This window comes from Thamnophis sirtalis, unplaced genomic scaffold (assembly GCF_051295495.1).
Source record: "Thamnophis sirtalis isolate CommonGarterSnake01/CBP01778 unplaced genomic scaffold, rThaSir2_p1.2 scaffold_8, whole genome shotgun sequence".
Lineage (NCBI taxonomy): Eukaryota > Metazoa > Chordata > Lepidosauria > Squamata > Natricidae > Thamnophis > Thamnophis sirtalis.
Genome location: NW_028261388.1, coordinates 392,759 through 415,570, shown reverse-complemented (window position 1 = coordinate 415,570; position 22,812 = coordinate 392,759). Strand labels below are relative to the sequence as shown.

General features: G+C 57.5%; 4 protein-coding genes across 4 annotated transcripts; all 4 read left to right on the top strand.

The window, feature by feature from the left end:
• Window positions 1–2,617: 2,617 nt before the first annotated feature.
• Window positions 2,618–3,719, top strand: LOC106556756 (olfactory receptor 52B2). Its single transcript, XM_087722004.1, has one exon. It carries the CDS (start codon window positions 2,766–2,768, stop codon window positions 3,717–3,719), a length of 954 nt encoding a protein of 317 aa, XP_087578130.1. The 5' UTR covers window positions 2,618–2,765.
• A 2,977-nt stretch (window positions 3,720–6,696) lies between these two features.
• LOC148044232 (ubiquilin-2-like) lies at window positions 6,697–8,397 on the top strand. The gene has a single exon (XM_087720922.1). The coding sequence runs from the start codon at window positions 6,800–6,802 to the stop codon at window positions 8,306–8,308; it is 1,509 nt and encodes a 502-aa protein (XP_087577048.1). The 5' UTR covers window positions 6,697–6,799; the 3' UTR covers window positions 8,309–8,397.
• Window positions 8,398–10,722: 2,325 nt separating this feature from the next.
• On the top strand, window positions 10,723–12,302 carry LOC106556757 (ubiquilin-1-like). The gene has a single exon (XM_014075742.2). It carries the CDS (start codon window positions 10,723–10,725, stop codon window positions 12,073–12,075), a length of 1,353 nt encoding a protein of 450 aa, XP_013931217.2. The 3' UTR covers window positions 12,076–12,302.
• Window positions 12,303–13,850: 1,548 nt separating this feature from the next.
• On the top strand, window positions 13,851–15,707 carry LOC106556758 (ubiquilin-1-like). Its single transcript, XM_014075743.2, has one exon. It carries the CDS (start codon window positions 13,851–13,853, stop codon window positions 15,639–15,641), a length of 1,791 nt encoding a protein of 596 aa, XP_013931218.2. The 3' UTR covers window positions 15,642–15,707.
• The last annotated feature ends 7,105 nt before the right edge of the window (window positions 15,708–22,812 follow it).

Here is a 22,812-nt window from a genome sequence, read left to right as displayed (position 1 = left end):
AACCTGCGCTTAGAGTTTAGCCTGCTCTGTGAGCCCAGGTTCTTCCTCTTTCCCAGGTGGAGCACAGGTCAAACTCAAGGCTTTGTGATGGGGGGGGAGGTTTCCTTGGCTCTGCTTCTGACCTCTGTTTGACCGTGTATGTGGCTCTTTGCCAGAAGGGCCTGGAAGCCCTCCTCCTGATCTCGGTCCCGGTGAGCATCTTCAGACGTGCTCTCTGCCAAAAGGCTTCCAGGGCTTCCCTTCCTTCCCCCCTTTTAACCTCTTCTTACCTGGCTCTGCAGAGGCCAAGCGGAGCCAATGATTTAGCATAGAATCAAACTTAGTCAGCCAGCCGGGAACCAGCGCAGCCCGGTTAATGGTTAACGGTCCCCGGGGGCTCTGGGCGGACGCGGGCTGTCTTCCCAGGCGGGGAGGCGGCGGGCAATAATAGCGGCTCCCCTCCCGAAGTGGCCGGAACCTTCCCGAGGAGCTGCCCGAGCGCTAACGCGGCACGGAGGTGCGCGAAGCCACCGGTGAGCCGACGCCGCCGGGGACCGCGCCCGCCTCACCTGTCCGCCGACCGGACGTCCCAGATCGGGCAGACAGCTGCCCCGGCAACGCCCGGGCGTCGGCGGCTCTCCGGCGTCGGAGCCTCGACCTGGAGCGGGGGCTGCCTTTGCCCGGGGGGAGTGGAAACCCCGCAGCGTCCGGCGGCGCCCTCTGAGTCTGACCGCCACGCTGCTGGAAGCCGATGAGACCCCCGGGAGGCCCATAGAGACCCCCGGGCGGCGGAGCTTGGCGCAGACGGGATGGCCCCGGACTCGGCTCTGGAGCCTGGCCGGAGGGTTGCGGGAGGCGCGCCCAGGAAGGCAGCGCGATCCTTTCGCTGAGCAGAGATGCGCGCCGCCTGCGCGCTCAATGCGCTGCTTGTCCGCTGCCTCGGACGGGAACCTGGCCCAGGCTGAGGGGGCGGAGGGCGTGGAGGGAGGGAAAGGGGCGTGGAGAGGGGCTTTGGGCTGCAGTTGGAGGACCCTCGTTCCTCCAGCGGGGATCCAGAGTCGGCTGACATCCCGAGTGGGTCTCCAGCAGCAGGGAGGCGTTGCAGGCGGTGGGTGGGCAGCCTTGGCCTCTTGGCCCCCCTTACAGCTGGGTCAGGGAAGGCGCTAAGGCTGCGTCCCCACAATCGGCAGCTGAACGAAGCCAGGGACGCCTTGCCAAGCGCGCGCGGGGGGCGGGGGGAGATGTAGCGAGTTTACTTTGGCAGCGCTTCCTAATTCTGGGAGGGGGGAGAGAGCGTGTGTCCCTGGACGCGTTTCCCGAATGGGTCTTGAACAGCCCGGGGCGACCCCCTAACGATCCGGTTAATCATTTCTGAATCCTGCGGAGTGAAATTCCTACCCGCCGAGCCTTCCTGCCTTCCAGCGGGTAGGATTGGCTTCCCTCGCTGGGCACAGTGGGCGATGCCCGCTGCTCCCTAACAGGTTTTCGGTGGGGTCTGACGTAGCCACCTTGCAGGGTGCAGAGAGCGGGAGGGTCAGGCTGCACATTTCTAGAGAAACAACAGTTTAGTTCAGTTCAGTTTATTGTATTTGTATGCAGTTTCTGCCGTGTCCTCCTGACCACAGGGTGCGAGGAAGCCTCAGCCGGAGCAGAGCGATTCAGCCGGCCAGCCGGACACCCAGTGGCTGCCCTGAAGGAGAAAGAGGGAAGGTGGCAGCCAGGCGCCTGGGAAAGGCAGCCCGAGCAGCCCCAGAGGGAGCCCAGGCTGGCAAGCGCGATCCTCCGGCGTGCACTGAAGGCAGGGAGCCAGCCAGGAAGGGCGGGGCAGGAGCTGGGCAAAGGTAGGAGACAGCAGTGCAGCGGGGTGGGGGGGTGGGGTGGGGGGTGGACTGAGGCTGGGTGGGCAGGGAGGGAGGGAAAGGTGGGGGGCAGCCCAGGTCCTGGGCCAGGCGTCTCCTTGGCGATTCCACTGGGCCTCTAAGAGTTCAGGCCTGAGCCAAAGGAGGTGGCTGCGCCCACCAGTGGCGGTCCAGGACAGGGTCTGGATTGGACCCTTCCGGGAGGAGAGCTCTGAGGGAGGGAATCAGAGAAGCAGCTGAAGGGAGAAACTGAAGAGGGAAACTGAAGAGCTGGAGAACTTGGAGACGCTTCTGCTCCAGACCATGTGAGGAGGTCATCCATCCTCCCTTTCCTCCTCCTCCTCCTCCTCCTCCTCCTCCTCCTCCTCCTCCTCCTCCTCCTCCTCCTCCTCCTCCTCCTTCTTCTCCTCGTTCTCCTTGTTCTCCTCCTCCTCCTCCTTCTTCTTTTCCTTGTTCTCCTCCTCCTTCTTCCTCCTCCTTCTTCTTCCTCCTCCCTCTTCTTCTTCTTCTTCTCCTTCTCCTCTCCTCCTCCTCCCTCTCCTCCTCCTCCTCCTCCTCCTCCTCCTCCTCCTCCTCCTCCTCCTCCTCCTCCTCCTCCTCCTCCTTCTCACCAGTCCTGACTGGGGCTCCTCACGCTCAGAACCTCTTCAGATGCCAACAAAGGCGAACGGGTGTAGCTCAGGGTTGAGAGGAGGGGTCCTTGGTGCTGTCCAAGCTGGCTTGTTTTCCGATCTCAGCTGGGTCATCAGGGCTGGTCAGGAGGGCTGCTGTCTGTCCTTAGGGCCATGAAACGTCTGCAAGGAAGCCAGCCAGCGCAGGGAGCCCCCCCCCCCCCGCTTCCCTGGATGGTTTGCCAGGAGGGCTGATGGTGGGATTCTCGCTTTGTCTCCCCAGGACCCCAGTGGACAAGGCTGCCTCCCTCCTCCCATGGCCCCCCTCAACGCCAGCAGCTTTGACCCCATCACCTTTGTCCTGACGGGAATCCCAGGCATGGAGGCCTCCCACATCTGGATCTCGGTGCCCTTCTGCCTGATGTACGTGGGGGCCCTGGCGGGAAACGCCTTCCTCCTCTTTCTCATCGCCACGGAGCGCAGCCTTCACCAGCCTATGCACCTCTTCCTGGCCATGCTGGCCGTAGCTGACCTCATGCTCTCCACCTCCACTGTGCCGGAGATGCTGGCCATCTTCTGGTTCGGCTCCAGGAAGATCTCCTTTGACGCCTGCATCGCCCAGATGTTCTTCACCCACTTCAGCTTCATCGCGGAGTCCACCATCCTGCTGGCCATGGCCTTCGACCGTTACGTCGCCGTTTGCGATCCGTTGCGCTACATGACCATCCTCACGCCTTCCGCAATAGGGAAGGTGGCCATCGCCGCCGTGGTCAGGGGGCTGGCCATCATGTTCCCCCCCATCTTCCTCCTGAAGAGGCTGCCCTACTGTGGCCACAGCACGATGCCCCACACCTATTGCGAGCACATGGGCATCGCCCGCCTGGCTTGCGGGGACATCACCGTCAACATCTGGTACGGCTTCACAACCACCCTCCTGTCCTCCGGCGTCGACGTGGTGCTGATCGCCGCCTCTTACGCCCTGATCCTCCGGGCCGTCTTCCAGCTGTCCTGCAAGGAAGCCCGGCGGAAAGCTCTCCGCACCTGCGGCTCCCACATCTCCGTCATCCTCATGTTCTACATGCCGGCCTTCTTCTCCTTCCTCACCCATCGCTTCGGCCACAACATCCCTAGCTGGATCCACATCCTGCTGGCCGACCTCTACGTGATCGTGCCGCCCATGCTCAACCCCATTGTCTACGGAGTCCGAACGAAGCCAATCCGGGAGAGGGCCGTCCACGTCCTCTCGCATTTGGGAAGGACCTGCCACTAAGCCCCGAAGAAACTCCGTCGCGGCACTTGGGCTGGAGGCCGCTGCAGGGCGAGAGCCGCCTCCCTCTTAGGGGAAGGAGAGGAAGCACGAATTCTTGGGTCCCTTGTCCCCCCCCCGGGGGAATCGCCTCCTTCCTTGGTCTGTTAAAGAAACTGCCCCCTCCCTGCCTGTCCCTCCCACGTGTGCCCTGCTTCTTGCCCGGGGTCAGGAGGAGGACTGTGGGCAGCGGCTGGGCTGGGCAGCAGAGCGGTCAGTCGGCCTTCTCTTGTGCCGCATGGGGGCTCTCTGGATCGCTCCGGCTGGCCTCCCTGAGAGAGACCCAGAGGGCTGGACAAGGCCCCCCCCCCGCTCACTCCGGGGCTCTTCTGGACGACTCGGCCACTACTGGTGCTTCCTGGGCTGCCAGGGGGTGAGGGTAGGGGGGGTCCCCGCTTATTCTTGGCCCCCTGGGGAGGAAGCAGCCCCCAAAGAAGATTCCTTCCAACCCACAGAAGGATATTAAACTCCCCTACACCCCACCCCCTTCTCCTCTGCCCCCGCTCAGCCTGGGTGTTGGAGAGGATGCTGGGCAAACAGGAGTGGCCCTGTGGGAGGGGTCCTTTCACTCGGACCCTGGTCCCAGGTGTGACCCAACAAATGCGTGAACGACAAAACCGCGGTGCTAAAACCGTGGCGCTAAAACCGCGATGTCAAAAGCATGCCGACAACAGCGCGCCGACAAAAGCGCGATTTAAGTTAAGGTAAGGTTTAGGGTTAGGGTTACAGCGCGCTTCTGTTGGCGCGCTGTTGTCAGCGCGCTTCAGCGCTCATTCGTCGGCGTGTTTTTGTCACCGTGGTTTTGTCACTGCGGTTTAGTCAGGCGCGCTTTTGTCGTTCGCGCATTTGTGGTGGAACCGGTCCCAGGCTCAGGGGTTACAAGGGAGGGGAAGGATTTTGCATGCTCTTCACATGAGCCGTGGGTGGAGTGGGAACTGGCCTGGAGAACCATGGCGGAGGGAGGGCTGGGCTGGGAGCCCCCGGAGGCCAAGGCTGCTCTGGCTGACCCAGGCCCAAAGCGGAGGAAGGGGAAGGAAGCCTCTTAGCACCCCGGACGTCCCCCTTCATCCCACGCTGGGCCCCAGATGGGCCAGGCTGCCCTGGGACTGCCAGTGGCTGCAGCACAGAGGCCCAGCAGGGATTCGCACCCATTCCACGGGGTTAATGGGGAGGGGGGTACATATTGTTGACCCCCCTGGAAAAGTCTGAATCTCAGGCAGAGTCTTGGACAAAATAGCCCCATTCAGGAAGCCCATTTGGAAGATTGAAATGCCAGCTCTGGGCCCCCTTTTTCGGGACAGGCTGGGGAAAGAGCAGGGGGAGGGGGCTGAGAAAGCTGGACTCTCTCCTGGGGAGGGGCTGCCCAAGGTCACAGAGAAAAGCGGGTGAGGGACTTACTCCCCAGAGCCCCTGAGGCCCAGAGTGGGATTTCAGGAGGATTTCCCTGACATTGAGAGCAATCAATCACCGGAACGGCTTCCCTCCCGGGGCTGTGGGGTCTTCCACCTGGCAAATCTTCACAAATGGGCTGGGCAGCCATTGGACTGGGAGGGTGTAAGGCCCCTGATTGGCAACGTTTGGCCCAGATTGCCCAGCCGGGCACTGCCAGGCCTGCCACAAAGGCCTCTGGCTGGAGTGGAGCCCACCGCAGAGGCACGAAAGCGGGGAAGCCCCCGGGTGGCTGTTGAGTGAATTGAAATCCCCTTTGCCAGGGGGCTTCCAGGCAGCAGCAACCCCCCAGGGCCAGGAGAGGAGGAGAGCCGGGCTCAGCCGCCAGCAGAAAAGGACTTTTAGCCCAGGAGATGAGATCTTCCTGGCTCAGCCTGGCCAGAGGTCCTGCCCACCACAGATACGGGGGAGGACTCCAACACGTCCAGATCAATCCATCAGAATACATCTGGAAGGGACCCCGGAGGTCTTCTAGCCCAGCCCCCTGCTCCAATTGGAGACCCTATTCAATTTGAGAGCAATGGCTGTCCAGCCTCTTCTGAAAAGCCCCCAGTGTTGGAGCAGCCACCACCTCCGGAGGTCGGTAGTTCCACCGGTTAATTGGCCTCACTGTCAGGAAAGTTCAGATCCAGGATGCTTCTCTCTTGATTAGTTTCCACCCATTGCTCCTCCTGCCCTCAGGGGCTTTGGAGAATCAATGGAAGCCCCTCAAGTACTGGAAGGCTGCCATCAGGTCCACCCTGGTCCTCCTTTTCCCCAGGGTGGCCAGGCCCAAATCCCGCAACCCTTCTTCCTACGCTTTGGTCCGCAGGCCTTTAATCCTCCTCCTTGCTGCTCTCTACACTTTCCCCCAAAGCCTCAACGCCTTCTGTGTGTCGTGGAGGCCAAATTCCAGGCGAGGCCTTCCTGGGGCTTCACCAAGCTCAGAAGGCCCCATGCTGGAGACAGCTGCGCCATCCGTTGCCATCCCAACTTCAGCAAGGGGCTCTTGCTTGAGGACATTGTTAATTGGGTGTGTGTGTGTGAACTGTGGGGCTCTTCAGTGATGGGAGGGGGGGCTGGACTGCTGACGGTGGAAGGGAAACTTCCGTAGCCGTGGGCAGCGTTGAGCTTGTGACCATTCCACTCAATGTCCTGCCCAGTCAAGTGTCAGTTGTGGGAAGAAGCTGCAGGACGTGCAGCTGTTGTGTTGTCTTCTGGGGCCAGCAACTGTGCGCTGGGATGCTGCCACCTGTGGCTTGCGTAGGTTGGCCCCGGGAGAGGTCCCTGCCCACAGAACTCCCCCCTGGACAGCCTAGGCGGCCAGTCAGAGGACCAGCCAGTGGCCTCCACAATGACATCACAGACAGCGGATTCCGCATCAGAAGGTTGGCGTGGTGCTTCTGTGGGCGGGTGGGAGGCGCAGCTAGAAGAGGAGACCCATAGCTTGCATGTGGGCAGAGTGAGGAAGCCGGGCAGGGGCTCTTTTTGGGCCGGGATGAGCAGCGCGCTCTGACTCTGACCGGCCACAGCCGAGGGAGATCTCTTGTTCCTGCTTGCTACCTGCTTGGCCCTCATTCTTTTCCCAGAAGAGAGGAGGGAAACTTTGGGGCATTATGGTTGAAAGCCAGATAATCCCAGGAGTTGACTTCAGAGCCACCAAAGAGCCACAAGTTGTCCGGGTAATTGTGAAGACGCCCTGGCAGAAGGAAGAGTTCTTGGTCCACAAGGACATGCTGGTGAGGGAATTCAAGGAGCACGTGGCCAGGCACTTGTCCTCTTCTCCTTCCCAAATCGTGCTGGTCTACGTCGGAAGGATCCTGAAAGACCACAAGTCCCTCGCCCAGCACGGGATCCACCTGGACAGCAACGCGGCCGTCTATGTCGTCGTCCGATCCCAACAGGCCTGCCCACCCCAGCAGGGGCCCACCCTCCCAACTGACCTGGGCCCAGAGCCCAAGGCCCCCAGGGGCGGCACTTTCGCCAGTGATGGCTTGCGGGAGCTGACGGCCAGCCTGGGCCTGAACACGGCCAATTTCACGGAGTTCCAGAACCAGCTGATGTCCAACCCTGAGCTGATGCTGCGGCTCCTGGAGAACCCCTTCATCCAGAGCAAACTCTCCAGCCCCGACCTGATGAAGAAGTTGGCCACCAAGAGCCCCCAGGTACGGCAGGTGATCCGGAGGGCCCCCGAGATCAGCCACGTCTTCAGCTCCCCGGAGGGCATGAGGTGGCTGTTGGAGCTGGCCAGGAACCCGGCTGCCGTGCGGGAGATCATCAAATCCCCACCCCAGGCTCAGCCTTGTCCCGGCAGCGTCCCCAGTGGGGACGGCAACACGGCCTTGCAGGAGGTGCTGATGAAGGTGCAGGGCCTGGTGCAGAAGGCGCTCCCCAAGAGATCGGCGCCCACCGTCTGCTCAGGAGCCCCGGGAGGCCACCAGCCCTCCTTTGGCCAGAGCGAGAAGTCTGGGTGGGCCAGGCAGCATCTGCCTTCCCCCAAAATGTGGCCCCTGAGGCCTAGTGGCCAGAACGCCGGCACGACGGCTGGCAATGACCACAGCAGAGGGGAGAGTGGCAACTTGCGAGGGGAGACGGGCCAGCTGGCCTCGGCAGCGGTGAAGACCTTGTTCCACCAGATCATCAAGCACCTCGTGCAGAGCATGGCGAGCAGCCCCTCCAGACACCCCACCGGTCAGGGCCTCGGCTCAGACGGGGTGGGCAAAGCTGCCCAGAGGTACGTGGCCGGATCCAGAAACTCCCGGGAGCAGATTCTGGCGCTCTTGCAGCAGATTCAGAACACAGATGTCCTCCTGGCAAGCTGGAGCCCCAAAGAGATCCGGGGGCTGATGGAGATTCAGCAGAGGCTGCAGGCCTTGGCGACCGACGAACCGGCGGCAGAGAGAGGCGGCCGATCAGAGCGCCCCGCCCGGAGATCGTATTCCATCACTTCTCTCTGCAACATTGTGCCCCCCTCCGGCCCAGGGGACGAGGAGGACTTCTCTGCTCCCGAGATCTGGCAGAGCCTGGCGGCGGATGACTTCTTCTGCAGCCCCCCACTCAGCGTCCGCCTGCGGGGCTGCTCGGCACAACCACCCCCTTCGAAGCAGCAGACGTACAAGCTGTGAAGTGCCGGGGCTGAGCCCTTGGCGGAGCGGACGGGGCCCTTCGGGGGAGGCTAGAGCTTCATAAAGGAATGGATTTCATGGTTTCTGATTAAAAGCTTTAAATCTTTCACCCCGTCTCCTGTCGCCTGTGTTGCCCCGGGCCTCCAGCCCTTCAGGTGGGACTCGCTTCCTGGCACTTCCAGGGGTCAGAACCTCCAACGACATTCAGGGGGTTTGGCCCTCCTCTCTAAGAGGAGAAATCTGGGGCTGGGCTGGCAACCTTCCATGGGGGGCTGGCAACCACCTCACCCTCTTCCCTGCTCCCGTCTCTTGCAATGAGCCAGGATCCCCGGGGGGTCTTCCAAGGGGCACCTGGACTTCCCGGATTGTTTCCCTTCAAAATGTTTCGCTTCTCATCCAAGAAGTTTCTTCGGTTCTGAAGACGCTTCTTGGTTGAGAAGCGAAACGTTTCAAGGAAAAGAAAGAAGAAAAAGCCCCCAAGACATTCCAGTTGCCTTTTGGAAAAGGCCCCTCGGGAGAACCGTGACCTGCATGACCGAGAATCTCCATAGACCCCGCCGTGGTCTGCACTGGTGGCCACTGGTTGGATGATGTCCCCTGTCCAAAGGCCAAGTGCTGAGGAACAGCCTTGACATGGGGGGCCACAGGGGATGTGGGGGATAATAGCTGCAGCCGACCCACAGGAGACCATCGTGACGGTAGACATCCCAGTCCTGCCAAGGGCTCCATGGCCATTTGGCCCAGGGGCTGCTTGGCTCGACTGGCTGCTAGGTGGGAGACCCCCGAGGAGGAGGAGGAGGAGGAGGAGCAAGAGGGCAGCATTTCCTTGAGGCCGGCAACAGCATCTTGCAGGCCCCAGGTGGTTCCAGCTGGTCCACCGTGTGGTCCCCACGCTCGAACACCGAGTTGCAGAAGGAAGAATCCATCAATCCATGTAAAACCCTACAGTGGCAGGAATGGATGAATGGCAGTGCCAACCGAGGAGTGGGGGGGGGGGTTCCTTTGCTGCTTCTGTCTCTCCTGTTTGACTGCGGAGGGATGAAACGGAAGGATTTGCCAAAGGCCCCCAGGGACCCCTGGGTGGGCCACGTCCTCCTGCTCCTCACAGCTGAGTGAGTCTATCCGAGGGAGCCCTTTCCACGTTTGGAGATCAAAATGCCCGCCTCGTCCTGTTAGCTCGCTGGACGCAGCAGTCTTGAGGTTGTGTAAAGCTGGTAGCTCACATAATAACACACCAGGTTTAAGATTCAGCATGTTGTGAAGGAGTCATAACATGGCTGACTTATTTGGGCTTTGCAAAGTACTGTGTGTATCAAAGGGCAGTTAAACACCATTTGTTTATTGAGCCATCCCTCCCTCCCTCCAATTTCTATAGCTGTCCCACTCAGCCAATGGCAGGCTATAGAACAATGTTTCTCAACCTTGGCAACTTGAAGATGTCCGGACTTCAACTCCCAGAATTCCCCAGCCAGCGAATGCGAAAGTTGCCAAGGTTGAGAAACATTGTTCTATAGAATGATATGGATTCAGATTAGTTGAAGAACTGCTCGGAAAGGGGATGGAAACTAAAGTGCCCGTATTGTGGCCTGGCAGAGTCTCTGGTGCCTGTGGAGCGCCAGGCGTGGATCTGGTTTCCTGCTGGAAGAAGGCAGGGCATCCCAAATAGCCAGGGCAACGGCGCTTAGACTTACAGCCGTTTACAGAGTCCGCCTTTTGTTGTCATTTTACTGACCTCAGAAGGATGGGAGGCTGTGTCAACCTTGAGCCGGTCCGCATCGAACTCCTGTCTGTGGGCAGAGTCAGCCTGCAATGCTGCACTCCAAGCATCTTCCTAAGGTTCCTCCCCCCGGGAAGCCTATCGTCCAGCTTATTATGGGATGGCAGATCTGGGCAACCAGTTGTATTCTAGCTTCTGGAGAGATACAGGATACCCTCCTCAAGCACAAGAATCCCCACCCACCCCCTTCGCTTCCGGCGCCCTCCAACCCTGGGAAGCGGATTCCTGCAGAGCAGGAGGTGGTGAGGCGGCCCTGCCGGTGGGCAAGAGGCCTTGGCCTGCAAGGCAGCTCAGGGCCCCAGACCGGCTCCCGGGTGCTCCTTTGACCCGCTTGGCCCTGGGGTGACACCGGTTGATGTCACAGTGACGCCCCCACCTGGCTGGGATAATGGAGGGAGCAGCTCCTGGGCTCAGAAAGCAGGAAGGAAGGTAATAGGAGGGGGAGGCCTGGGAGGGGGCTCTGACACCCACCCATGCTGGGCTTCCAGGGTACCGGTTCGCTTCCCAACCGAGAAAGTCCGTCCATCTCGGAGACTTGACCCCAACCGATTCCCCTTGTTGAGGAAAGCAAGAGATCCCGGGCGTCTCCCCCCCTAAGCAGGCCCCTCCTCCTCCTCCTCTTCCTCCTCCATGCACCATGGAGGCCATGAACATGCACCAAGAAAGCGCCCCCCACGGCTGCCCCGGCCTGGCCTCCAACCCCAACTTCGTCTGCGTCACTGCCAAATCTCCCCAGGGCAACGCCCAGTTTGCGCTGCCTCGGGAAACAACCATCCGGCAGTTCAAGGAGGGGCTTTCCAAGCACTTCCAGTGTGAGAGACGCCAGTTGGTGCTGGTCTTCTTCGGGAGGATCTTGAAGGACCAGTGCACCCTCCAGCAGTGCGGGATCAGTGATGGGATGACCGTCCACCTGGTCATCCGGTCCCCGAAGGGAGGCCCAGAAGACCCTACTCAATCGTCCTACGTGCCCAGGACCCCAAGCTGCACCCTGGCACCAACCGGCACCAGCCTGACCCTGCCGGCTTTGAAGCCAACCTGCCATGGTTCTTGGGCCCCCCCAGAGTGGCACCAGATGCCAACCTCCGAGATGGTTGTTCAGAAGGTACGGCAGCTGATCTTGGCCAACCCAGAGATCCAGCAGCTGGCTCAGCAGTTCCCTGCCATCTGCCACATCCTGAACAACATGGGCATCATGCGGGTGATCTTGGACAAGATGAGAGAAATCATGGACCTGGCCAAGAACTCTGAGGTGGAGCAGGACCTGAAGAACCCGGAGCCACTCCTGCTGAGTGTTCAGAGCAACACTCCCGGTGGAGACAACCCCTTGAGGCAACTCAACAGTGAGGTCCAGGAGCCAGGGCTGAATGCGGGCCAGGGCCCCCTTGCCACCCCCAGCCCTTACGTCACCCTGGCCCGGAACCCTTCTGCAGAACACAAGGCCAGGGACGGCGAGGGAGGAGGCTCCCTGTGCTCCGACTCTTTCCCCATCTCCAACAGCTACGGGAGGTTTTGCACCAACAACTCGAGCAACGAGGAAGGCGGCCTCTTCAGCAGCCTTCCCGGCCTCCTTGGGTCTTCCCTGCCCAGCCTTGGGCCCAACCCCGGGGCAGGAGCGGCTAACGTGGGGGGCGTCCAGGCCCTGATTGTCAACCTCTGCAACGCTTACACCCAGCGTGCGATGCTCTCCCTCATGCAGAACGCCCTGCTGGCCAACGAAGGGACGCAGGGCCCCCACCAGGACCACGTCCAGCAGCAGCTGCAGAGCTTCTACCGGCAGATGCAGAGGCCAGAGATGGTGGCCGCCTTGTCCAGCCCCAAGGCCATCCAGGCCTGGGTGCAGATGGAGCAGGGCCTGCAGATGCTGAGGGAGGAAGCCCCGGTGCTCCTACCCTGGTTCCTGCTGCACATGAAGGGCCTAGGGCTCACCTCTGCGCCGGGAGCCCTGGCCGCCGGCTCTCCCTCGGAAGAACTACCGGCTGTTCTGGAGTAGGGGCATCCCCCTCTCTCTTCTCCCGGGAAGGAAGGGGCTGCGCCAACTCCAAGCGCAGGTTGGTAGCCATGGGTGCCCATTGGAGAGGCGCCATCCCCAGGCAGCCGGATGAAGCCGTTCCAGGGAGTCAGAGGGGAACCCGGAGGCCTCCCCTGCGCTGGGGGTGACATCCCTGTCACAGGTTCTTCCACATCTGCTCCACGCTATAAACCAAAAGTGAAAGACAAGCAGCCTCCCTGCCTGCTCATTCCCACCAGGAAGGGGGCTCACACTCCAAGGCTACTCAGTGGCTCAGAGGGGAGAGGACCCTTCACAGCTGGGGGAGGGGGGCTTTGCCTTCCTTTCCCACGGTCAGGAGTAGTGGGGACGCTCAGGCTGGGTTTGGGGACTGAATTCTATACTTTATTCTGGGAGGCTCAGCCCAAGCATCAGCTGGGCCTCAGGGGTTGACAGGGGGTGGGCACCAGGCCTGGACTGGCAGAACCTTGCTGAGAGACCCTCCTCCTCCTCCTCCTCCTCCTCCTCCTCCTCCTCCAGAGTAGTGGGGGGGGGAGTCATTTTCCAGGAGGCCCCGAATGATTCCCTTCTGGAAGAAAAACTGCAAGAGCAAGGCAGGTTGATTGGCATTCCGTGGCATCCAAATGAGCAAATCAATCACTCAATCTTGAAGGGGGCCTGTTCTCCATGCCCTCTTGGAGAGTTTGGCAGGGTTGCTTTGTCCCCTTGGAGAAGCCCCAGGCCCTTCCTGCTCTTTCCTCCCCCCCAGTCAGCTCCAGGAGGTGAAGCAGCTGGAAGGAGACTGGGAGGCCTGCAGAAGAGACCGAGGGGAGACATGTGGGCAGGAGGGAGTGGGCGTGTCCTCTTTTGCCCCCAGGGGCAGGGTGGGAATGCCAAGGGAGGCAGTTCAGGCTGGGCATCACCAATAAAACGTATCATCAATAAAATAAATGTGTCATTAGAATGTAATATTTGGAGCTCAGGGTTGAATTGCAGCGTCCTTGGTGCTGTTTGGCCTTGGAGGCTTTCTTGCAGATGTTTCATGACCGAGCTAGGGAACATCATCAGTGCTAGATAGCAAAGTGCAAACAGAGAGAAACCCCCTCCCTCCCTTCAAGCACTGCTGGTCTTCCCTAGTTGGGTCATGAAACCTCTGCAAGGAAACAAGCTCTGAGAGCACCAAGGAGCCCTCGTTCCAGCCCTGCTAGACATATTCTCCTGGGATGGTTACGGGTGACTGGAGAGGCAGGCCAGGTCCTTCCCACAACCTGTCCGTGGACCTGTGACACCAGGGGCTTGGGTGGTGCAAGACCAGAGTAGCCGAGTGCCCAAGAAGCCCCGGGGACTGGACTCCACCCTGCGTAGGTGGAGAGGGATGTTGGCCAAACTTCATGAGGACAAACACCCTGGAGATGTGGTCCACCAACTGTGTCCCAGGTCTCTGTGAGGTCAGCGGTGAGATCACAGTCCAGCCAGGTCCAGGGAGAAGAGATGCCCAAGGCAGCAACAGAGGGGAGGAAAGGAAAATGAAGGAATCGGCCAGGTTGTGAGCACGGAAGAGAAGGGCAACATCTCGCTGGTATGTATGCTCTGGCCTTGGCTGGTGCTGAGACACAAGGGGGCAGGAGACCACTGGCCCCTCCCCACCTCCTCACAAGCACCCCTGCCTCACTGGAAAGAGACGTCCCGCTTCCCCTCTCCTCTTTCTCCCCCAGCCTCTGCTCTCTTCACAAGGGCCTTCGCCACCGTCCAGAGCACGGCCGCAGCCTCTAGCGGCCATGTCCGAGAGCAAAAGAGCCCCTGGGGCCACTGCGAACCACAGAAGCCGGGTCATCAGAGTCACCGTCAAGACCCTCAAGCGCAAGGAGCCATTTGAGGTGGCCGACAGCACCCGTGTCCAGGAGTTCAAGAAGCTGATTGCTGAGCGCTTCAAGACCCCTCCCGAGCAGCTGTCCCTCATCTTTGCTGGTGAGATCCTCAATGACCAGGACACGCTTGTGCAGCGCAAGATTGGCGATGGGTCCAAAGTCCATCTCTTCATCAAGTCCCAGAGGAAGCCCTCGGGCAGCCCCAGGGACAGTCCAGCCGCACCCACCGCCTTCCCGCCACCGCCAGCCATGCGAGAGATCTCCTCGGAACACAGCCTGGACCTTTCGGACTGGAGCAGCCAGCCTGAAGACCTGATGGCCTCCTGCCATGAAATTGTGGCCCAGACCATGGAGAACCTTCTGCTCCAGATGGTCACCCTGAACCTGGATGCCTCCGCCTTGAACAGCAACCCGCTCCTCCTGGGTTTCCTCATCGGGGTGACCGGCATGAACGTGCTGGACCTGAATGCCCAGGACGTCTCTGACTTTGTCAGCGAAGCCCAGGAGCAGGACGCCACCCGGCAGGAGCTCATCATCGAAGTGATGCAGCACCCCTTTGTGCAGAACCTTTTTGGGGACACCGAGCAGGTCAGGCAGATGATCATGTCCGTGCCACAGATGCAGCAGCTGGCCGAACAGAACCCCGAGATCAACCACATCCTCAACAACTCCGAATTCCTACGGGAAATGATCGATGTGGCCACCAGCCCGGCCGTCATGGACGAGATCATCAGGAACCACGACCGAGCCCTGAGCAACCTGGAGAGCACCCCGGGGGGCTACAGCGCCCTGCAACAGCTGTACAACGACATCGAGGTCCCGATGCTGAACGCGGTGCAGGCCCAGTTCCAGGGCAGTTCGTTTCCTCTCTCAGACCCCAAACCTTCCCCTGGGGGGGCCAGCCCTCTCTCCCGGACGGAGAACAGGGAACCCCTACCGAACCCCTGGGCACCCCAACCGAACAGCAGCGGTGGTGACAATATATGCAACGGTGACATCAGCAACGCCGGTAACGGCACTGAACAAGGTTACATCCTGCTAGCGTTGGGCCCCGGAGTCCGTCCAGGGCCTAGCAAGACGGAAAGCATCCAAAACATGGTTCATCAGCTGACGGACAACCTGGAGTTCATGCAGAACATCTCCAACGCCCTCACGAAGCCCAACGGCCCCACGCAGGCCTTCCTCAGCCACTGCAACTCCCCCATGAGGAACGAGGGTCCTCCGCCTCAGGAGTGGGCCCAGCAGCTCCCGTCCAAAGTGGCCAAGTCAGCCTCCGCCCTGCTGCTGACCAACCCCCGAGCGGTCCAGGCTCTCCTCCAGCTGCAGATGAGCCTGCTGGTCCTCACCAGGGAAGTCCCCGATTTCCTGCAGGCTTTGACAGACCCCGATGTCGACCTGGAAAGCATGGAGGACTCTGAGGAGGGGGACAGCCTGTCCTCAGAAGCAGAGAGCTTCATCTCCATCGAAGAGAGCTTGGAGCTGGAGAGCAACGCGTCCAAAGCAGATGATGAAGAAAAGGAGGAGGAGGAGGAGGAGGAAGACATGGAACAGCAAGCGCCAGAGGCCCTGTACCAGATCCAGTTGGAGCAGCTCAGAGCGATGGGCTTCCCCAACCAGGAGCTGAACCTTCAGGCTCTCATGGACACAGAAGGAGATATCAGTTTGGCAATTGAAAAGCTAACAAACTCTCGTGCATCCTAGCTACAGATTTACCTTTGCCTCTTGTAGGGTCACCTGACACACTAAAGTCAGCATGGTGGATATAAACGGTGCCTTTGGTGCTCCTTTCCTCCGGGCGGAACCCTGGGCAGGGAGCCTGGCTCTCCTGGCGCAGCAGGGAGAGGCGGAGCCTTCCTGGCAGATGGGCTGCTCCCTTCAGCCTCCCAAGGTGGATCCCTGGGCCGCCAGAGGCCACTGCCGCCTCCGTGGGCTTCTTGGGTGGGAATCTGCCTGCTGAAAAGCCAAGGGATGGCCTCCAGCCGCCCTGGTTCTCTCCCTTCCAAGAGCCGCCAGGGAGATGCAGCCCCTGGCTTTGCTCAGCAGCCTCTCCAGCCACAGAGACGAGCAACGCCAGAAATAATCAGGGTGCAGCAACAAATCTCTCTCCCCCCCTCCCTGTGTGCGTGTGTGTGTGCGTGTGTGTGTGTGTGTGTCTCTCCCCTCCCTCTCTCTGTCTCTCTCTCCCCCTCCCCCCTCTTTCTGGTGGCAACCTGATTATCGTGGTTTATATTTTGCTTGTTTGCTTCTATTTGGCTTGAGGTTCTAGCGGGATTTTGTAGGCATTCAATGTCTCTGTGTTGATGAGCTGTGCAGGGCTTAGAGGTGGAGCTCTCACCTCACTATCAGGAGGCTGCGAGTTTGGTCCTAAGTAGCAGTAGAGATTTCTGTCTCTGGACGCCGTGAGTAATTTTGTCTGCTGTAAACTCCAGGTAGGTGTCAGGAAGGGCATCCATCCGGCCAGTAAACACCTGAGCCCTGTTCAGTCACCCCATCTTCCCCCTGATGCCAGGGACGATAGGGTTGTTGAGAGAGAAAGACAGGCAGTCTGCCTTTGGGGTGCTTAGGTGAGCATGAGTGGGTGTGTTCGTGGTATTTTGTGAGGGCAAACAACATTTTGATATCTGGGTTCAGCTCCGACCTTTTATCCATTTCAAAGCCTTTGTCTTCAAGCATCATCAGTTGCCCATCTTTGGGGGGGAGTGGAAAACTGTGAGTTCCAAAGAATGGACCCCCCCCTGCTTTTCTTTTCATCTTTTCAATTAGCTTGCAAGGAAATGCTTGACTTCCACAGCAGTTGGGAGCCAGGGTGGCGCAGTGGTTAGAATGCAGCATTGCAGGCGGGCTCTGCCCATTGCCAGGAGTTTGATAAATACCCCCTTCGTAGTGCTTTAAAGCCCTCTCTCTGAGCGGTTTGCAAGGACAGCCTCTTGCCAACAATCTGGGTCCTCATTTTACCAACCTCAGAAGGACGGAAGGCTGAGTCCACCTTGAGCCGGTGAGGATTGAACTCCTGGCAGTGGGCAGAGTCAGCCTGCAATGCTGCACTCCAACCACCAGGGCTCAAAAGGATGAAACTGAAACGAGCAAAGAGAATTGGAAACAAAAGTGATGAACTCAGTTGGGGAGAAGCCGAAGTGAGGGAAAACAGGAAGGATTGTGATATCTCAAAGAGGGGAATTGAAACAAACGTTACAGGTGGAATCCAAAGAGAGGTTGGGAAATAGCAAGGCTGAAGGTTGCCTATTAGGCTGAATAGTCAGATACAATTAGGAACACGCATCTGAATATTAATGTATCAAAACCCAAAATTTCGATAAGGAAAATTGCATTTGATAAGGAAAATTGAGTAATCACAAGATATTTAAAGAGTAAAAAATTGAAAGAAGAATAATTTATGCCCGTGTTGGTAAAATGCTTAATAAAATAAGAAATGGATGGTACACATTTTGGCTGCACTGCTAACTGGCATCTTGCTCCTATGTACAAGATACGTATCCGGATGTTTTTTAGCGTTTTTATTGTTTTAAAGTCGTGTCTGTGTGTGTGTGTGTGTGTGTGTGTGTGTGTGTGTGTGTGTGCGTGTGTGTGTTGTTCCTGCTCCCTTCATCACTTGGAAGTGAGAGTTGAGCATGTTACAAGAACTATGAAAGTAGCAGTAAAGGAGAATATTTGTAGCTCAGGGTTAAACTGTGGGGTTCTTGGTCCTCTCTGAGCTTGGTGGCTTCCTTGTACACATTTCATCATCATCATCATCAGTGCTAGAAGGCAGGAGGAGGAGGAGGAGGAGGAGGAGGAGGAGGAGGAGGGAGCATGGAGGACGACTGTGGGGTCCTTAGTGCTCTTTGACTGGGTTGTTTTCTTGCAGACGTTTCATGACCCAACTAGGGGACATCTTCAGTACTGACATCATCCTCACTAGCAGCGATAATGCTACCCAGTTTGGGTCATGAGACGTCTGCAAGGAAACGAGGCCCCTGGGACGATCTCACAGCAGCCACAGCAGAAGCCGCGAGAAGAAGGTTGGCTTCCTCGGATATCCAACCATAACATCCATCACAGAGGAGGCATCCAGCAGGTTCTGACCGGTTCTGGAGAACCAGGAGCGGACATTTAAAAAAAGATATTTTTTTTAATTTCTGGTTAAACAGGCAAACACAACACACACACACAAACATCCTTCGTTACATATTGTAGAAGTGTGTCGATTGGTTACAAATAACTTTCGTGCATCTCTTCCACAGTCATTACTTACAGTTCATATCACATTGTATATTTTAAATCAAAAATCTTTATATATCTTACTATCAACATCCCACAATTCTCATTTGACTGTGGTTGTTTTAACATCCTTTTGCATGAAATAGTCCAAAATTAAAAAAACACAACCACATAATGACATTTCATCAATTATTTCTAATATCATCCAATAACATTACACCTTTATAACATGTTCTAAGTAAGAATTAACTATGATTGATAACAAAATTTCTAATCCTCTTTTCCGAGTCGCTGTTTACTATGTGTATCCCAATTCCTTTGATTGAGCCAGTACATATATATATATTGTTCACTATATCCCTGGTCATTTCATTGTTATTGGATAATGGAAATTTTGAGTAGTTCGGAGAACCGGTAAATGCCACCTCTGACTGGCCCCGCCCACATCTATCCTTGTCTCCCGAGTCCCAGCTGATCAGGAGGAAATGGGGATTTTACAGTAACCTTTCCCTGCCACGCCCACAAAGCCACACCCACAAAGACACGCCCACAGAACTGGTAGTAAGAAATTTTGAATCCCACCACTGATCCATCCCATTGAGACTCTTTATCAGGGTTCCGAATAGCATCCAAAAGTGAATCAGAGTCCAAGGCAAAGCATTCCTCAAAAGTTCCAATTTATGAAGAGAGCCATGTTGGCACATCTGGGAAAACCCAAATTTGAAAGCTTCCAGGTTTTCCCCCCTCCCAGTTGAAAGTTCAAGATCTTCTCCCCACACCCACCAGTCCATCCCATGGTCCAATCTCCCACTGCCACGCTGGCAGCTTCCACCCATCCAGTTCTGGTCAGGTGCAGAGACAAAGGATGATGACCTTGGCTTTCTAGAAAGAATGTTGTTATGGCTACATCGCATCTCCGTACAATCCCCAACTCCCTTTTCCCCACTATAGAAAAAGGCATAGTAGAAGAACAGAAAGTGTGGCAGGCCAGAGATCCAAAAGAAAGCTGCAGGCCTGATGCTCTATGATGCTATATTATGATTACTTCATTATGGTTTTATCTTAATTTGATACTTTATCTTCTAACTATCTAAATAAACAAATAATTCAGAATCTGAAGCCTGAGCTGGGTCATGACCGAAGGCTCACAAGTTGGCAATTTCCACAACCCTCTTTTTCCTTTCAGAGCAACTGAATAACAGAGTTGGGGGGTCTTTTAATCCAGGCAGGAGCCCCTCTTTCTTTAGAAGGGGGACCGGAGTAGCTCCCCTCTCCAGTCCTCTAGTTAATCTCCCCAATTCTGCAAGACTCTTCAGAGACAATTGAGGGAGGGCTTGACAGCTCTCCTACTACCAGTAGTACCATCAATATTCTAGGATGCATTTCATCCCTGGGTTCTGGGGACTTGAAGACATTACAATTAGCCAGGAGACCTTGGCTTGGAGACCACATCCTCACAGATCTGCAAACTCCCCTGGCTTGTTTGTTTCCAGGCTCCTGAAATCACTGTTTCCTCTGATTGTAAAGATGGCGGATAAAAGGAAGTTGACTTCCTCTGCCTCTTCATTTTTGGGAGGTTGCAGGAGATGGACTCTTACTGGATTTTCCCAGCTGGAGTAAGCAATGATCCCACTGCCATCATCTTGGATGTTGGATGTTTATTCAATTTGTATGCCGCCCTATTCCTGAGAGACTCAGGGCGGCTTGTTCTGCCTGAAGAGACCCTCCTGGCTAGAGTTTGTCCTACATGCTGGCCACTTTTCCTCCCGAACTTCGTGGCCGTGAGCCTTTCCTTCCATTTCCAGCTGGTCTCCTTCCTTGGTCCGCTGGTAGTGGGGAGAAGTAGTTCCAGTCCACCCCTAAGTACAGAAGGCAACTTCATGATCAGTCACTCCTTCTCCACCCCAGTCAGAATAACAGAGTTGGAAGGACCTTGGGGGTCTTCTAGCCCAGCCTCCCCCCTGCTCAAGCAGGAGGCCTAAATGGTTCTCCAAGCAGTGCCAGCATTGCAGCAAGTGGGCTGAGAAAAACCCTCATCACGGGTGGGGACCTAAATCGGGAAGCCCCAAATTTGTCCACTTCTGGAGTTGCGGCCTTGCTGGCTGGGGGATTCTGGGAGCTGAAGTCCACCAGTCTTAACATTGCCAAGGAACCCCTGGCTTAAACCCCTGGCAAAGGGGCCCTTTGCAACCAAGCAGAACACAATGGGAACAGCAGCAGCATCCTTTGTGGGCGCACAGGGGATCCCCGTGGGGGCCAAGCGAGGGGGCGCTTCCTTTGCTCCCCTCCGGGACCCTCTTCTCCCTCACTTCCTCAAAGGAGCCTCAGGAGCCACTGGGGCTGCTGCCCTTCAAGGCCCTGGGGGCAGAGGGGGCTTTGAAAGGCCCAGCTGGGAGACCCAGGAACCGCTGTCATTTCAGGACTGTGATGTCATGGCCGTGATGCCACAGTGGATTTGGGGGAGCAGGGTGAAGATCCCTGGGGGAAAGAAAAGAGCTGGAGGCTGGAGTGGGAGTGAGGCCGGGGGAAGGCATGCCTGCTGAAGGGGCCCGGGGCTCTCGGAAGGCAGGGCAAAGCATCTGGGAGCCTCCCCGGGACCCCCTGACCTGCCCTGCCCTTTTGCTAGGAATGGACCGGTGGTGGCCCCCCAGCCATGAGCAGCGACCCCAGTGCCGGCCCCGTGGAGACCACCAGTGAGCCCAAACTCATCAGGGTGACTTTGAAAAGCTCAGGGAAGACGCAGGACTGCCTGCTGGATGGGAAGAGCAACATTGCGCAGCTCAAGGACGAGGCCCGGCGCCGTTTCTTGGTCAGCAAAGAGCAGATGCTTGTGATATTTGAGGGGAAAATATTGAAAGACCAGGAAACTTTTCTCCAGCATGGCATCCAAAATGGGGACACGGTGCATGTGGTGGTGGAAAGGCCAGAACTCAGAGGCAACCATGCCCTGCAAACAGCCTCCCCCGCTCCAGGCTGCAGTGCTCCCCATGCGGCTGTCGGTGCCTCGGCGTCTTCTGGAGGGCTGAACTTCCAGCCGCTGCTGAGAAGCATCCGAAGGGACCTCCTGACCCTGCTGGACATTTTGAGTGAGCTGCCTCAGCACTTCCAGGATCATCCGGAGCTCATGTCCCAGGTGGTGCAGAACTCCACCGTCCAGAGTCTGCTCTTCAAGGAGGGAAACCCTCTAACGGTCGCCTTCATCCTGGGAGTCTCCAGCCTGGTCAGCCTGAGAGTGATGCAGTCCAGAGACGAGAAAGAGAGGGAGCTCAGTGGCAGGGTGGTGGCCGAGGTCCTGGAGAAACCTTTCATCCAGAACATCCTCACCAACACACAGGAGTTGGCCCAGTTCTTGTCAGAGAACCCGGAGATGAAAGCATTTGCTCAAGAGACGCCACAGTTTGGCCGGCTGTTGAGCCTCAGCGGCTTAACTAAGATGATGGTCACCTATAAGAAGCTTCCACGACTGGTGGGCACTGTCACGCCGGACATCAGCCTTGAAGCGGACATGCTGGATGATCTGCAGTCCTTCCGCCAGTTGTTTGTGGACATCTGCCAGGTCCTCTCCGGTCCAGAGGTTCAGGATGAACTGGAGGAAAGGATGCTGAGGCAGACGATAGAAAGCAGCCCTTCCTTAATCCAACTGGCTAAAGAAAATGTCAGCATCGGCCACCTGCTGAGCAACCCGAAGGTCGTGGGAGAAATAATCAGGTACATCCGAAAGCCAGAAGTCAAACAGGAAATGGACAGACATTGTGATCGGATCCTGAGCAACATCGAAAGTTTCCCAGGAGGCTACAACATCTTGCAACGCATGTATAAGGAGATGGAGGAGCCCATCTGGAGCGCGATGGAACAACAGCACAAAAATCCCTTTGCCACCCAGGGTCCAGCTTCAAGTCAGGCCGTTCTCCCCCCCGGAATAGAGAACAGAACGCCTCTGCCGGACCCCTGGCTCCCTAGGCCGCTGCAGACCAGGCCTCAGGAGATGGGCAAGGTCCACCACCCGAGAGGTGCTGCGGAAGATGGAAACCTCCGTCCGGAGAAGGTGTCAAAGGGGAGCCAAGTGGATTTTAGTTCAGAAAGCAGCCAGACTGAGGGCTTACCTGAAGCGCCAAACGCCAGCCCGGGGAGTTCCACCTCTTTCTTGCAGGACGGACAACCCCCAGCCACGGAGGCCCCGCAGGCCCCAATAGTTCAGGATCTGCAGGTGCTACCTGGCCAGCCTAATGCAAACCTAAAGGAAGGGCCGAGTTCTCAAGAGGAGACAGAAGACAGCCTTGAAACATCCACGGAGATGCCACCACCTGGCTCCGGTCTGGCCTAGTTCCGCCCTCTTTCCCAGATTCCTACTCAGTTCAGGCGTCTTTGGCACAGGCAGGAGCCTTTCGGCCGGCCAAGTCGTTGCTTGTTTCTTTTCAAGACGGGGGACAATAAAGAACGTTCTTTGTGGACCAGCCAAATGCAGTGGACATAGTGTATATTTCGCATTCAATTGAAATTGAAATTGAAATTCAGCAAGGCATTTGACAAAGTAGACCACAAGCCGGTAAGCTAGGAAAATGTGGGATAGACAGCGTCACCACCAGATGGATTTGTAACTGGCTGACAAAACATACTCAATGAGTAGTCCTTAACAGTAGTAGGCCTACATGGA